The sequence below is a fragment of the Peromyscus leucopus genome, chromosome 23 (assembly GCF_004664715.2).
Source record: "Peromyscus leucopus breed LL Stock chromosome 23, UCI_PerLeu_2.1, whole genome shotgun sequence".
Classification (NCBI taxonomy): Eukaryota; Metazoa; Chordata; class Mammalia; order Rodentia; family Cricetidae; genus Peromyscus; species Peromyscus leucopus.
Window position 1 is genome coordinate 36,051,643 of NC_051082.1, and position 14,426 is coordinate 36,066,068.

A 14,426-nucleotide genomic window follows, 5' to 3' on the forward strand; every position below is an offset into this window, starting at 1 on the left:
TCCATCGCCCTCTTCTGAACTCTGAAAGCACCCAGGCAGGCACATGGTGCACATATACACAGGCAAACGAACACTCATACACATACAACAGAAACACATCATTAAAAAAAAGGCTGGACATGATGGCACACACCTTTAATCTCAGCACTCTGGAGGCAGAGGTAGGTGGATTTCTAGAGTTCAAGGCCAGCCAGGTCTACATAGCAGTTCCAGGCCAGGCAAGTAATAGTGAGACGCTGTTTCTAAAAAAGAAAAGAGAAATAAAGTATAGGTAGGCCTAAGACTATGTGTCTGTATGGACAGGTACAACATTTCCCAAGCAATACAGTCTAGCAATATTTACATAGTATTAGAGTATAAATAGTTGCCTGGAAATAGTTTAAAGTCTATAGGAGAGTGTATAGTGTGTACAGGTTCTATGCAAATACACCACCATTTTGTCCAGGTGAATTAGCATCATGAATTTTGGTATCTACAAGGTGTCCCTGGGAACAATTATGTTGGACACCAAAAACAGACCAATCGTTCATATCCAGTCTTTCCATCCCCTACTTTTGCATTCTATGAGAGTGAGGATTACTGATGTGCACCAAGACACCTGTGTGTCCGGCGCTGGGGACTGAACTCTCGGCTTCCTCTGGGCAAGCGCTCCGCTTCAGTGAGCTACATTTTAAATCATGACGGGTTTTCACGTATCCCAGGCTGCTCTTGAACGGGGTTTGCAGCTGAGGACGACCTTAACCTGCACCCGAGGGCTGGGACTGGAGTCATGCATCACCAGGTTATGTGGTGGTGGGAACTGAGTTTGGGGCTATCACGTGCTAAGCAAGCGCTCCACCAACTGTGTTACATCTCCATCCGTTGTGTTTTATTCCGTCTTACTTCCGAGACACGGCCTTACTGTGTAGCTCTGGCTGGCTCCAAACTCAAGCTGTCTTGCTGCCTCAGCCTCACAAGAGCTAGAATTGTAGGTGGGAAACACCACACTCGGCTGGCTTGCTTTTTTCTCTTTTTTTTTTACTTGTGTTGTTGAGACGGGGTCTCAGATAGCCCAGGGTGGTCTCAGACTTGCTCTGTAGTCAAGGGTGACTTTGAACCCTCCTTCCTTCGTATGCATTTCTGCCTCTGCTTCCAGAGTGCTGAGTGCTGGGACTATAGGTGTGCACCGCCACGGCTGTGTATGAAAGGCAGGGCTTCTGGCGCACCAGGCCAGTTCTCTGCCGTAGGAGCCATATCCCCAGCCTTTTCTTCTTAACCCTTCTTGAAGCCGTCCTGTGAGGTGCACTGACCTGAGCTTAGGGGAGAGGTGCTGTGGCTGGCTCATCTCATTGCCCAACCTCTGTCCTAACAGGACGTGAGCCTGCACTTTGTGCTCTGGGGCTGCCTGCACGTGTACCAACGCATGATTGACAAGGCTGAGGAAGTGTGCCTGTTTGTTGCACAGCCCGGAGAGCTGGTGGGCCAGCTGGCCGTGCTCACCGGAGAACCCCTCATCTTCACACTACGTGCCCAGAGAGACTGTACTTTCCTGCGGATCTCCAAGTCCGACTTCTACGAGTAAGGCTGAGATTGGGGTGGGCACCGGGATGAGCGCCGTCCAGTTTTTTTTTTCCCCCCAAGGCGAGACCAAGACCTCATCCCCCAACCCCGTTTCTAGAAGGGCAGGAAGGAGCCCCCAGATAGGGCCTCCCAACACCTTCTAAGGCCGTTTCTGGTCCTTCCTGTCTCACTCCCTAGCCGACACCCGTTTTCTTCTTTCCTTTTAACACGTCCCGAGAAGGCCTCGTCCCACACACCCCTTCTTTTTGCTTGCAGGATCATGCGTGCACAGCCCAGTGTGGTGCTGAGTGCAGCGCACACGGTGGCCGCGAGGATGTCGCCGTTCGTGCGCCAGATGGACTTTGCCATCGACTGGACCGCTGTGGAGGCCGGCCGCGCGCTCTACAGGTACCACCCTGATCCTGCCTCCCGATCCTGTCCTGCTCAGACTCTACCTCCAGTTTTACCTGACTCCGCTCTTCGTCCACCCCAGGCAGGGCGACCGGTCAGACTGCACCTACATTGTACTAAATGGGCGGCTCCGCAGTGTCATCCAACGGGGCAGTGGCAAGAAGGAGCTCGTCGGGGAGTACGGCCGCGGGGATCTCATTGGTGTGGTAAGGGCACCCCCTTCTCTCTCCAAGCATAACCAGCCCTTCACCTATATGCACATCACCTGGGTAATCTGATGGAAGTGGAGAATGCATCCCCAACTTCAGTCCCGACCCAGGCCACTTCCCTGAGAGTCACAAGCAATCAGTCCCGGTGGGTGAGGAGTCTGGACTCCACCCTCAATCAGTCTCTTCAGGTCTCCATTCTCACCTGAGGTGAATTCTTATTTTGTATCCCAGGTGGAGGCGCTGACCCGGCAGCCACGAGCCACCACTGTGCACGCCGTGCGAGACACAGAGCTGGCCAAGCTCCCGGAAGGCACCCTAGGCCACATCAAACGTCGGTACCCACAGGTGCATCTCCTGGTTTGGGAAGGTAGACGGTAGGGGGCGGAGCCTCAGTGTGCCGGGCTGCCCTGGGCGGGGTGCAGCCCAAGTGACAGGATTTCTAGCCTACCAGGTGAAGGAAGCGAAGGTGGGACCCTTCTGTCTCGCTAAACACAATTTTCCTCGCTCTCCCCCAACCCCTGCCTCAGGTCGTGACCCGCCTTATTCATCTCCTGAGTCAGAAAATTCTAGGCAATCTGCAGCAGTTGCAAGGACCCTTTCCAGGTGAGTTTGCCAGCCCCGGGGCATAGTGGACTGGTGTGCCCAGAGCATTCTATCAAACAGCATGATTGGAAACTAAATTTGATCTTGCTGGGGGCGGGATTGAGACCGGAAGTTGTCCCAATGGGGGCTGCCCTTATCACACGTGCATCTAGTGTATGCTGGGAAATGTAGTCCTTGTTTCGGGCAGCTTGTTGATTGGTTTAAAGTATGCTAGTGGGCGGATTCTTTTTTTAAATAAGGGCAACATTTTTATTACACTTATTTATCGTGTGTGTGTGTGTGTGTGTGTGTCCCTGAACATGTGTGAAGGTCAGAGGAATCAGTTTTCTACCTCCCACCATATGGGTCCTGGGGCCATCAGGCTTCAAAGCAACACCTTTACCTGCAAGCCATCTTGTAGGTCCATGGGGGTGGATTTTTCAGCCGGGAGGTTGGTTCCTACTCTCAATAGAATGCAACCTGAGCATCTTGGGAGAGACTCAAAATATAATAACAAGAGAGCACTTGGCATATGGCACCGGGGCACATTGGTAAATGGCTTCTGAAGTTGAACTGACCGGCTAGGAAGTGTGGTTCTAGCTACTGGAGTGTGGTTTCTGTGAGCTAGAATAATCACAGTGCAGTCTGTTTAAGCCATGCCACCGAATGGGCCTGAGCTTTACATTTTTACATTTTTGCTAACCTTTCCCCCACGTAAACCTTGACATCCAGGGAATAAAGGTCAAGGGCATGTAGGTAGGAAAGACATAATTTAAACAACACACACAAAGATCCCAGCGTCAGGAGCTGGTGAGTACAGACAGGGAAACAAAGTAAGGTAACTACACAGGGCTGCAGGCAGAAAGTGGGGAGAAGGAAGGGTGGAGGGGCCTCTGAGGACTGTGGGCTGAGCCTTGACAGTTGACCTGAAGCTAGATGTGGAGAAGTAGGTAGGGCCACACGAGGTTTGGTGGTTTGGGGGCTTTGCTTGTTTGTTTTGAGACAGGGTCTCATGTTGCCCAGGATGGGCTTGAACTCATCATCCAGCCAAGGATGACCTTGAATTGACGATGCCCTTGCCTCCACCTTCTGAGTGCTAGCTCACAAGCATATGCTACCACATCAGGTTTACGTGATGTTGTGGCTGGAACTCAGAGTGTTGGGCAGCCAAGCATTCCTAAGTGCCTCCACCAACTGACCTATAGCCCTAGTCCAGGGTTGGTGCTTTTGAACCACCACAAGGAGTAACTTGAGAGGGAGAGAGATGGGGTCAGGAGCAAAGAGCCTTGGAAAGTGTTTGAGTTCGTGAAGTGTGTCACATGGGAGAGAAGAGCCAACCAGGAGGTAAGGTATGAAGTGAGGCCTGGGCAGAGACATCTCCATCCGGATGAGTCAAAAGTATGTACTTGTCTAGCTTGATGTTGGGACACCGTGGCTGAAGTCAGAATGGAGTGAATCTGAATGGTTCTAACGTTGCATAATGGGTAGCTGGGTATATAGCACATGTCTGTTATCCTAGCACTTGGGGGTCGGGTGCAGGAGGCAGGATTTCTAGGTCACCCTCAGCTGCATGAGACCCTGTCTCAGAAAAGAACGGCAACAACAAAATTGCATGACGGCTCTCACTGAGACTAAGGCCAGAAGTGAAGGGTACTGGCACATCTCAACAAGAGACACCCAAGGGTAGAATTGTATGTCGGCTACCACAGCCATGGCCTCAGCATGGAGTACCATAATAACAGCCATAATAATAGCTCAGAGCAGTGAGGGGCTGGGGGACAGAGAACAGCGAGAGAGGAGAAGGTGGAGGATGAAGAGGGAGGAGAGGAAGTATGGAGGGGGAAGGTGGGGGAAGAGGAGGAGGTGGAAGAGGAGGTGGAAAGGGACATAAGGTAGCAGGGATAGCAGTGGAGGTGGGGAGAAAGAAGACATCCACTTCTCCAGACACAGAGTTGCCCAGCCAGTCTGCTCCTGGTGTTTCAACAGGCTCTGGGCTCAGTGTCCCCCAGCACTCCGAACTGACCAACCCAGCCAGCAACCTGTCCACTGTAGCCATCCTCCCCGTGTGTGCTGAGGTGCCCATGATGGCCTTCACCCTGGAACTGCAGCATGCTCTGCAAGCTATTGGTGAGTGGGAAGTCTGTCCAGTGAACCACGTGCACGCACACCAGTCAGCCCTAATAAGTGGATAGACCCTGGCTGGTGGGGGCTGGTGGGTGGGATGGAAAAAGACCCTAAGCCACAGCAACGGGTGAAAAGTGTCTGTTCGAGCAGAGGCCTCCCAAATGCTGAACCAGGTTCCTGATTTCCGTTCCTCAACTGCCACTAGGTCCCACGCTCCTTCTCAACAGCGACATCATCCGGGCGCGGCTGGGGGCTTCAGCACTGGATAGGTCTGTGGGGGTTGGGGAGGGACGCTGGAAGGGTGGGAGGCACGTGGTCGGAATGCTAGGCTTCTGAACAAGGAGTCCCATCCGTGGGATCAGTAGGGAAGACAAGTGGGCAAATCTCTCTTCCTGGCAGGGTTGTCAGACTAGAAACCCAGGGGCCATATGCAGCTCCCGTTGCTACGAGCGTGGCTCAAAACATACTTATGAGTGTTTTATTATTATTATTATTATTATTTGTAATTTGATTACATGGTTCTCGGTATTTTTGTAGATGATGTCGCATAGCAAAGTAATGCAAAACCAGTATGTAAAAATAAACATATGTATGCCCTTGCAACCCCTGAGTCCCCATTCCGACACCCTCCCGCCCCCTCTTTGGCGTGAATTGTAACTGCTAGGACCATGGACTGTCTAACTCTTCCCAGCAGTAGGGTTACACTGTCTGTATATTGGGAGAGGCTATGGGACCCCAGGCCAGCTCCAAGATGACCCTCACTCATCTCATCCCAGCATTCAAGAATTCCGGCTGTCAGGGTGGCTGGCCCAGCAGGAAGATGCCCATCGCATTGTGCTCTACCAAACTGACACATCGCTGACCCCCTGGACCGTGCGTTGCCTACGCCAGGCTGACTGCATCCTCATTGTGGGCCTGGGTGACCAGGAGCCCACCGTTGGTCAGGTCTGGAAACCATGCGCAGTAATCCGCCGCGCCCCTTCCCACCCTCCCCTCGGGATCCCATCCATCCCTTGCCCTTCTGCACCTGTAAAAGGTGTTGTGACTCTGTGACGGGGCCGAGTTTGGCCAGGTGAAGGTGGAGAAGGGCTCAGCGGCCCCCACCCGCCTCTGTCTTCCACAGCTGGAGCAGATGCTGGAGAACACTGCCGTGCGTGCCTTGAAGCAGCTGGTCCTGCTGCACCGGGAGGAAGGCCCGGGCCCCGCGCGCACAGTGGAGTGGCTCAACATGCGCAGCTGGTGCTCCGGCCACCTGCACCTGCGCTGCCCGCGCCGCCTCTTTTCGCGCCGCAGCCCGGCTAAACTGGTGAGGGGCGGGGCTTGGGTGCGGCGCCGTCAGAGCCTCGGGAGGTACACCTTCTTTCTGCAGGTGTGGTTTGGGGGCTACTTCCATTCCAGCGAGGCTAGGGCTTGAGGGTAACTGCCCTTCTGTCTGCGGTTGAGGTTTGGGCATGGCTTGGAGACGGGCCCTTCGTGGCACGCCCCCTGCTGCTCCGGACCGGGGACACAGCCCTTCACCTGTGGGTGTAGCTTGATGCCATGCCCTCTTCTGCCAAGTCTCATCTGCCTAAGGTTGAAATATAGGGCTACAGGCTGCTCCACGGCAGGCCAGGGCTTGGGCGGGGCCTTGAGAGGGCCCCTAGGAGACACACCCTCTCCTGTCTAGAAGCAGGACTTAGGGAGCTGAGACCGAGTCTGGACCAGGCGGGGATGGGTAGCAAAGATCAGCGGGTGCCTGAGTGGTGCGCTGGACCTGACCCCTATTACCAGAGTCTAATGCATCTTTGTTCTCTCTTGGATCCCAGCACGAGCTGTATGAGAAGGTTTTCTCCAGGCGTGCAGATCGGCACAGCGACTTCTCCCGCTTAGCCCGGGTGCTCACTGGAAACACTATTGCCCTGGTGCTGGGTGGGGGCGGAGCCAGGTGAGGGGCAGGGCGGAGGGTGTATTCAAAGATACAGCTTCCTTGCTGGGGAATCCTAAGGGGCAGGGCCAGGGTGACCAGTGAGTGGAGCTTATTACCTTGGAGAGACCCCATAGCCTGGTAGCTGGTCACAGTTTTCTTTGCCAGGAGAAGTGGGAGCAGAATTCGTGGGGGCAGGTCCTAGCAGATCCCCAGTTTGTCACTGGGCCCCCTCTATTCTGCAGAGGCTGCTCACATATTGGGGTGCTGAAGGCATTGGAGGAGGCAGGGGTGCCCGTCGACCTTGTGGGCGGCACGTCTATCGGCTCCTTCATCGGGGCCCTGTACGCGGAGGAACGCAGCGCCAGCCGCACTAAACAGCGAGCCCGGGAATGGGCCAAGGTGTGTTTCATGGGTGTAAGGTGATGGGGTGGCAGCGCCCCAGAAGTGCAGGGAGACCTGTGATGATGTCGTAGCCCGATCCGGTGGTCTGGGCAGGGTTCCATGCTCGGGAGATTCTGCCTAGATCCTTAGAGTAATTCACTGGGACCTCAGATGACCCTTCTGCGACTTCTTAGCCAGTGACTCTAATCCCCAAACTCCAGCTAGAGCAATCGTGGTACCGAGTGGCACTCACAGTCCCTGTGTGTACCTGGCTGTTCCTGGAGCGATGATCTCTGTGATTCTGAGCCGCTCATTCTGACCATTTGATCCATAGAGCATGACTTCTGTACTGGAGCCCGTACTGGACCTTACATACCCCGTCACCTCCATGTTTACTGGCTCAGCCTTTAACCGAAGTATCCACCGTGTCTTCCAGGACAAGCAGATTGAGGTTTGTCCATCCCCCACACATGGCCCTGCCTGTCTCTTCCCATGGGCTTTCTACCCCCTGCTACCTCGTTTTTTTTGCCCCTTCCTAGGACCTGTGGCTGCCTTACTTCAATGTGACCACAGACATCACTGCCTCGGCCATGCGTGTCCACAAAGATGGTGGGTGCCATCCTGCCTGGCCCTGCTACAACCATGCTGGCCAGCTGTGTGGGGGTGGGCTGTAGGGGAGGGGCAGCTGAGCGTCTGGGACGTTGTTAACACAAGTGACCGTCCACCTGGGCCCGTCCACCGACCACTAACCATCACCCACTAATGTCCCGAAGGCCCCAGGTATGTCCATTTTCCGGGGTGGGGAGCTGGGAGGCTTGTCGGGCACCTCACCCCCTCCCGCCATCCCCCACAGGCTGTGTGTGGCGTTACGTCCGGGCCAGTGCCTCCTACTGTCCCTACCTGCCCCCGCTCTGCGACCCCAAGGACGGGCACCTGCTGGTGGACGGGTGTTACGTTAACAACGTTCCAGGTCAGCGAGCCCAAGGGCTGGCCGGGCCTCCGAGTGTGTCTGAGCGTGTCTGTGCGTGTCTGTGTCTGTGTATCCCACCGGGCAGGCTCCCTGTGGCGGTATGTGCGTGCCAGCATGACGCTCTCAGGCTACCTGCCCCCGCTGTGCGACCCGAAGGATGGGCACCTGCTCATGGACGGTGGCTACATCAACAACCTGCCAGGCAAGTGGCTGCCCACTCACATCTGCATGGACATTTATCTTGGGCACGTGCCTACGCTGACTCCCGCACATGCAGACTTGAAGGGGCTGGTGCATGTGGATGGACAAGCTCAGGACACACACAGCTTATGCAGGGATGTAGAGTGACATGCATGTACTCATGCACACAAACAGTCATGTGAGTGTATGTGGACAGTGACGTGAACATTTGAAAAGTACACACATCAGGCATGGTAGTAGCACACACCGTGATCCCAGAATTTGGAAGGTGGAGGCAGGAGGATAAGAAGTTCAAGGCCACCTGGCAGTGGTGATACACTAGGGAGGCAGAGGCAGGTGGATCTCTGAGTTTGAGACCAGCCCGGTCTGCAAAACCAGTTCCAGGACAGCCAGGGCGACACAAAGAATCCCTGTCTGGAAAAAACAAACAAACAAATAAAACAAAGCAACAACAAAAATAGAAGTTCAAGGCCATCCTTAGCTACATAGAATTTGAGGCCATCTGGGGCTCCATGAGACCCTATCGCAGTATATACATAATTAAAAGTGAGCTCGGTTGGTGAAGAACTTACCTAGTGTGAGCAGAGCTCTGCATTCTACCCCCTGCTCACACAAACCAGGCCTGATGCCGAACACCTGTCATCCCAGGACTCGGGAGAGAGAGGCAGGAGGATCAGGAAGCAGAGACCATGCCAGACCAGACTGTGTGTAAATGAACCAATGAAGTGCCTCGCCATTCTCATGTGTTACAGTGGACACAGAGAGGTGCACACATGAGGAGCAAGGGCTGCTGCAGTCACATGTGCAGATGTGCAGAGAACGCACTCCTGCCCATGCACACCAGTTCCCCACGCACACTTGTTCTCTCGGGTGCTTACGTGGGTAGAACACGTGCACGCATCTGAATAAACACATACTTGAGATGTCACTTACCCAGTGACCAGTGTGTTCATTCACACCTGTCCTGCACACTCTGTGGAATATGTGTGCATAGACATGTAGATAGAGTAAAGTGCCCGTGTGACCAAGCTAAGCATTTTTCATATCCACCAACTTAAAACATTTTTAGACAGGCCTCAAACTTGGTAGGTAATCAGAGATGCTCTTGAACTTCTGATCCTCCTGCCTCCACCTCTGGGCTGCTGGGATGCCAGATGTGCTCTACCATGCCCGGTTTACATGGTCCTAGGGGTGGAACCTAGGGCTTCTTCATGCTGTGCAGACACAGTACTAACCGAGCTACATCCCCTGCATGCCTACTGACTTCACAAGCGCAGATGGAGGTGGATGGTGTGTGCCTCTAAAACACAACTCACCCTCTTGCCTCTTGCCGGGCGGTGGTGGCGCACCCCTTTAATCCCAGCACTCAGGAGCCAGGGGCAGGCGGATCTCTGAGTTGGAGGCCAGCCTGGTCTACAGAGTGAGTTCCAGGACAGCCAGGGATACACAGAGAAACCCTCACTCTCAAAAAGTGTACCGCCATATTTGTAAGTCAGTTTCTCTCCCCCCTCTCCCCTTCTCTCCCTCTTTCCCCCCCCCCCCGTCTCTCCCCCTCTCCCTCCATCTCTCTCCCTCTCTCTTTCTCTCCTCCTCTCTCTCCCCCTCTCTTTCCCCCTCCTCCTGTCCCCTTTCCTCCCCCTCTCCTCCCCCTCTCCCCACTCCCTCTCTCTCCCCCTCTGCCCCCCTTCCCCCTCTCCCCCCTCCCTCCCTCTCCCCTCCCTCCCTCTCCCCTTTCCTCCTCCCTCTCTCCCCCTTCCCCTCTCCCCACTCCCTCTCTCTCCCCCTCCTCCCCCCTCTTCTGGTCTCACAGACCAGGAGACTGGCAGCTGCAGCACACGGTGTGCATCTGGGCCTGTGCTTGACTTCCATGAAGAAAGCATTTTTTTTAATAATTACATACTATTTAGTTTCATGTGTGCATGTGGAGGTCGGAGGACAACTCGTAGGAGTTAGGTTTCTCATTCCACCCTGTGGGTCCCAGAGGTTGAGCTCTGGTCATCATGGTTTAGTAAGCGCCCCTTCCTGTGGAGCACCTCACTGGTCCTGCTCCTTATTGTTGCCATCGTTGAACCTAAGCTGGCCTCCAACTTACCACGTAGTTGAGGATGATCTTCAACGTATGGTCTTCCTGCGTCCACTTCTCAAGTGCTGGGATTAAAGGCGTGCGCCACCGCCGCCCGGACTAATCTTTTTTAAGGTGGCAAGTGATAGAGGAAGTATTGACCTCCAGCCTGCCCACAGCACACACAGATGGACATTTGCTGATAAGCTTTCAGACAGGCCTAGCGAGAAATGCAGGCAGCAGGTAGCCATGCTGCTTCCCACAGGGACTCAGACAAGAGGCATGTGAACAGACACAGGCATGTGCAGGTGACATGCACGCCCAGAGACATAAACTCAAGGATCGCTACACAAAGGTGAACAGACAGTCAGGTATTCCCTTGGGCTGGGGTTGGCTACAAGACCGCCTCTGGAGAACACAGACATGCAGATAGACAGCCACAGACACACTGGACCACCTTCCCTTGGCTTCATTTGCATCAATTTCCATGTCATTTGCATGACACCATGATGTTGGCATGTGCCCTCCCACTTCCCTTCCCTGGTATTGTTTTGTGGTATCTGTGGGACTGGGCTGGGCATCCATCCCTGCCCTGCGGGGCCCCTGCTGGGCCCCTGCTGGGAGAGGCTGCTGACCTCTTGGCTCCACAGCGGACATCGCCCGCAGCATGGGGGCCAAAACAGTCATTGCCATCGACGTGGGAAGCCAGGACGAGACAGATCTCAGCACCTATGGGGACAGCCTGTCTGGCTGGTGGTTGCTGTGGAAACGGCTAAACCCCTGGGCAGACAAGGTGAAGGTTCCAGACATGGCTGAGATCCAGTCCCGCCTGGCGTACGTGTCCTGTGTGCGGCAGCTGGAAGTTGTCAAGTCTAGCTCCTATTGCGAGTACCTGCGCCCATCCATCGACTGCTTCAAGACCATGGACTTCGGAAAGTTCGACCAGATCTATGTGAGTGGGGGCCGTGGGGGGTAGACAGGCGATTGAACAGTAACGTCTGCGGGAGGTACAGACACAGATGTGTGTATCTGTTTGCACTAAATGTGTTGTGTGTCAGCTGTCCTGCCTGAAGCAAGCGCTGGGTTGTGCTTTCTAATGAGTGGAGAATGAACGCGCTCATCAGTTAGTGATGTCTGCCGTAGGTCTGGAGAGGGATGTCACAGTATGCTGTGTGCCACTGACCCTGCAAAACATGTCATAGCCCACATCAGCTGATACTGATCAGGAGTTGTTGCCCAGAGGCCCCATGTTAAAATGTCTGATATCCCTCTGTGGTGATGTACCGTAATAGACTAACGTCTGCTGTGGACGTAGGACGTGACACTATTCACAATTATACTGCATATTTACAGACCTTGAAAATAGTTTTGCATGTTACCATCCTGTGTCAGTCGGTACTTGAAATACTGCATGGTGGGGCTGAGTGGGAAAGACTGTGAAGAGATTGATCGGTAATGTCTGACAGGGACACCAACTGGAAAAATCTGGGCAGGTGTGCGACATATCACTCTGAAGTGGATTTAATCCAGGTGCCTGCTCTCCCAGAAGTCCAGCACTTAATGGGCATGTTGAAGGAAGCTGCGTGTAGATGCAGGCCGTGGTGTCAGGCACAGTCCCAGCCTCTTTGATTCTTACAGGATGTGGGCTACCAATATGGGAAGGCTGTGTTTGGAGGCTGGACCCGTGGTGAAGTCATTGAGAAGATGCTCACAGACCGGCGGTCTACAGACCTTAATGAGAGTCGCCGTGCAGATGTAAGCTTGCCATACTTTTGCTGAGGCCAGTCTTATTCAGAGATTCCAGAACCCCAAGCCCTATTTCTATTCTGGAAACCTCAGATGATCCAGTACACCCCTGGGTTTTACTGAAGCCCCTCTGATCTCAGACACCACCTCAGGGTCCCTTCTGAGCTCTTAAGACCCTTCAGACCACCCCCCCCCCTTCCAAAGCCTCACCCTCTCCACCCCACAGATACTCGCCTTCCCAAGCTCTGGCTTCACCGACTTGGCTGAGATCGTGTCCCGGATTGAGCCTCCAACAAGCTACGTCTCTGATGGCTGTGCTGATGGTGAGAGGCTGAGGGGAACCACCAAGAGTCGGGGGTGCTGGGCCTGGAGATGGGGGCATGCATGGCTGGAAACCGCAGCCCGGAGTCCATGTCTCCTCACCTGTGCTTCCCCCCGCAGGGGAGGAGTCGGATTGTCTGACCGAGTATGAGGAGGACGCAGGACCCGACTGCTCAAGGGACGAAGGGGGCTCCCCCGAGGGCGCCAGCCCGAGCACTGCCTCAGAGGTGGTAAGAATGGACGGCCCCGGGTCCCCCAACGTCCCCAGCAGATCACGTGTGCCACTGACGCTAATGTCCCCAGCGGATCACGTGTGCAACTGACACTAATGTCCCCAGCGGATCACGTGTGCAACTGACGCTAATGTCCCCCAGCAGATCACATGTGCCACTGCCTGAAGGGAACAGACTGAAGTCTTTAGGGGGGTGTTGGGTGACATGAGAGCACACGTTTGAAGATGTGGGGGTTCATGTTTTGGGACTGACACACTAAACCCACATTGTTTCCTGTCTGTTGCTATGACGAAATACTTTTCCAGGGAACTCGGGGGAGAAAGGGTTTATTTATCTCACAATTCAAGGTTACATTCAATCTTCGCAAGGGAGACAAGGAGGCAGGAGCTCGAGAGAGCTGCTAACATTAGGTCTGCAATCAGAAGACAGCAGCGGGTGTGTGCATGCCTGCACTCAGCTCACCTTCCCCACTCTACAGCCCTGAGTAGGGAATGGGGCCACCCACAGTGGGCAGGTCTTCCCAGGACAGTTAATAACTTAATAAAGACACCACCCACCACATGCTCCCTTGATTCAGACACTCCTTACTGAGACTCTCCATCCCCAGGGTATTCCAGGTTGTGTCACGTTGACAATTAAAATGAACCATCACAGTGTGTTAGTGTCCCTGGGCCCGGCAGTGTGTCATGGGCACAAACTGGTTGTTTCTAAGGTGGCATCTATGAAGCAAGGCCCGAGGTGACACTGACTTTGAGTGGTGAGGGTCATGCAGATGCCACAAGGTAGGTAACAGTCACCCAGTCTGGGTAACACACATGCATCGCCTGTCCCTACAGGAAGAGGAGAAGTCCGTGCTCCGGCAACGACGCTTTCTGCCTCAGGAGACCCCCAGCTCAGTAGCAGATGCCTGAGGACCTTGAGAGGACACCCCTGTTCCTGGACCAGGTTGTGGGGGGGGCTGTGGGGGAGCTCACACTTTATTCCTGCTGCTATACTGTGACACTCCCTGGGCCCTTCCCCCTCGGCTCCAAGGCCCACACACTGGACTGACATGCCCTGTCCCTGAGAGGGGGGCAGAACTGCACTGATGACCTTTGACCAACGACGTTACCTAACCCCTAATAAACTGTCACCCCTTTGGAAGCAGCTGGGTGCTCTCTTGGTGTCTCCTCGGGGGCTCCTCACCACATGTCTGTGCTGAGCATGCAGGCCCGAGTCTGAAGGAGCTCGTAGCTCGTCCCACTGCGGTGAGAACTCGCATGTGGGCCCACTGCATGCTGGCTCCAGACAAGCTTGTCCCTCCTTGCCTGGCTTGTGGATGCTCCCAGGGTGTCTCAGGCACCCCTTACCCTCCCTATGACATTGCACAGCCACTAAGAGGCAGCTCAGAAGGGCGCAAGGGGCAGTGCTCTTGCTGATCGGAGCTGGACTCCTGGCGCCATTCCGAGTGCCTCTCGACTGGCGGTACCTCCAGGTCCTGGAGACACAGTGGCCTTTTCTGACCTCCTACAGTTGCTGCACTCTGGTGTACATACTGCCCCTCATACACACTTACACTTGTGTACATACTGCCCCTCATACACACACTTGTGTACATACTGCCCCTCATACACACTTACACTTGTGTACATACTGCCCCTCATACACCTTACTCAAAGTGAAAAAAGGTTCCCATGGCCAACGCACCTTGGTTAGTCCTGCAATGTGCAGGGACTCTGTGACAGTATATACTACAAACTAA

General features: G+C 54.5%; 1 protein-coding gene across 11 annotated transcripts in view; it reads left to right on the forward strand.

Moving 5' to 3' along the window:
* Pnpla6 (patatin like phospholipase domain containing 6) overlaps positions 1-13,828 on the forward strand; it is a 30,411-nt gene extending 16,583 nt beyond the window's left edge. For 9 of the 11 annotated variants that reach the window (XM_028857333.2, XM_028857332.2, XM_028857337.2 and 6 more), the window contains 19 exons: positions 1,352-1,557; positions 1,816-1,947; positions 2,033-2,156; positions 2,391-2,504; positions 2,687-2,762; positions 4,728-4,868; positions 5,071-5,134; positions 5,642-5,810; positions 5,989-6,171; positions 6,671-6,789; positions 7,014-7,170; positions 7,487-7,603; positions 7,692-7,761; positions 8,208-8,324; positions 11,036-11,337; positions 12,024-12,140; positions 12,358-12,454; positions 12,573-12,682; positions 13,522-13,828. In XM_028857333.2, coding sequence (XP_028713166.1) covers positions 1,352-1,557; positions 1,816-1,947; positions 2,033-2,156; positions 2,391-2,504; positions 2,687-2,762; positions 4,728-4,868; positions 5,071-5,134; positions 5,642-5,810; positions 5,989-6,171; positions 6,671-6,789; positions 7,014-7,170; positions 7,487-7,603; positions 7,692-7,761; positions 8,208-8,324; positions 11,036-11,337; positions 12,024-12,140; positions 12,358-12,454; positions 12,573-12,682; positions 13,522-13,596 — 2,490 coding nt within the window. In that variant the 3' untranslated portion in view covers positions 13,597-13,828. Of the gene's footprint in view, positions 1-1,351; positions 1,558-1,815; positions 1,948-2,032; positions 2,157-2,390; positions 2,505-2,686; positions 2,763-4,727; positions 4,869-5,070; positions 5,135-5,641; positions 5,811-5,988; positions 6,172-6,670; positions 6,790-7,013; positions 7,171-7,486; positions 7,604-7,691; positions 7,762-8,005; positions 8,123-8,207; positions 8,325-11,035; positions 11,338-12,023; positions 12,141-12,357; positions 12,455-12,572; positions 12,683-13,521 lie in introns of all 11 variants that reach the window. The other 2 variants (XM_037198405.1, XM_028857331.2) reach the window with 1 other exon arrangement.
* The last annotated feature ends 598 nt before the right edge of the window (positions 13,829-14,426 follow it).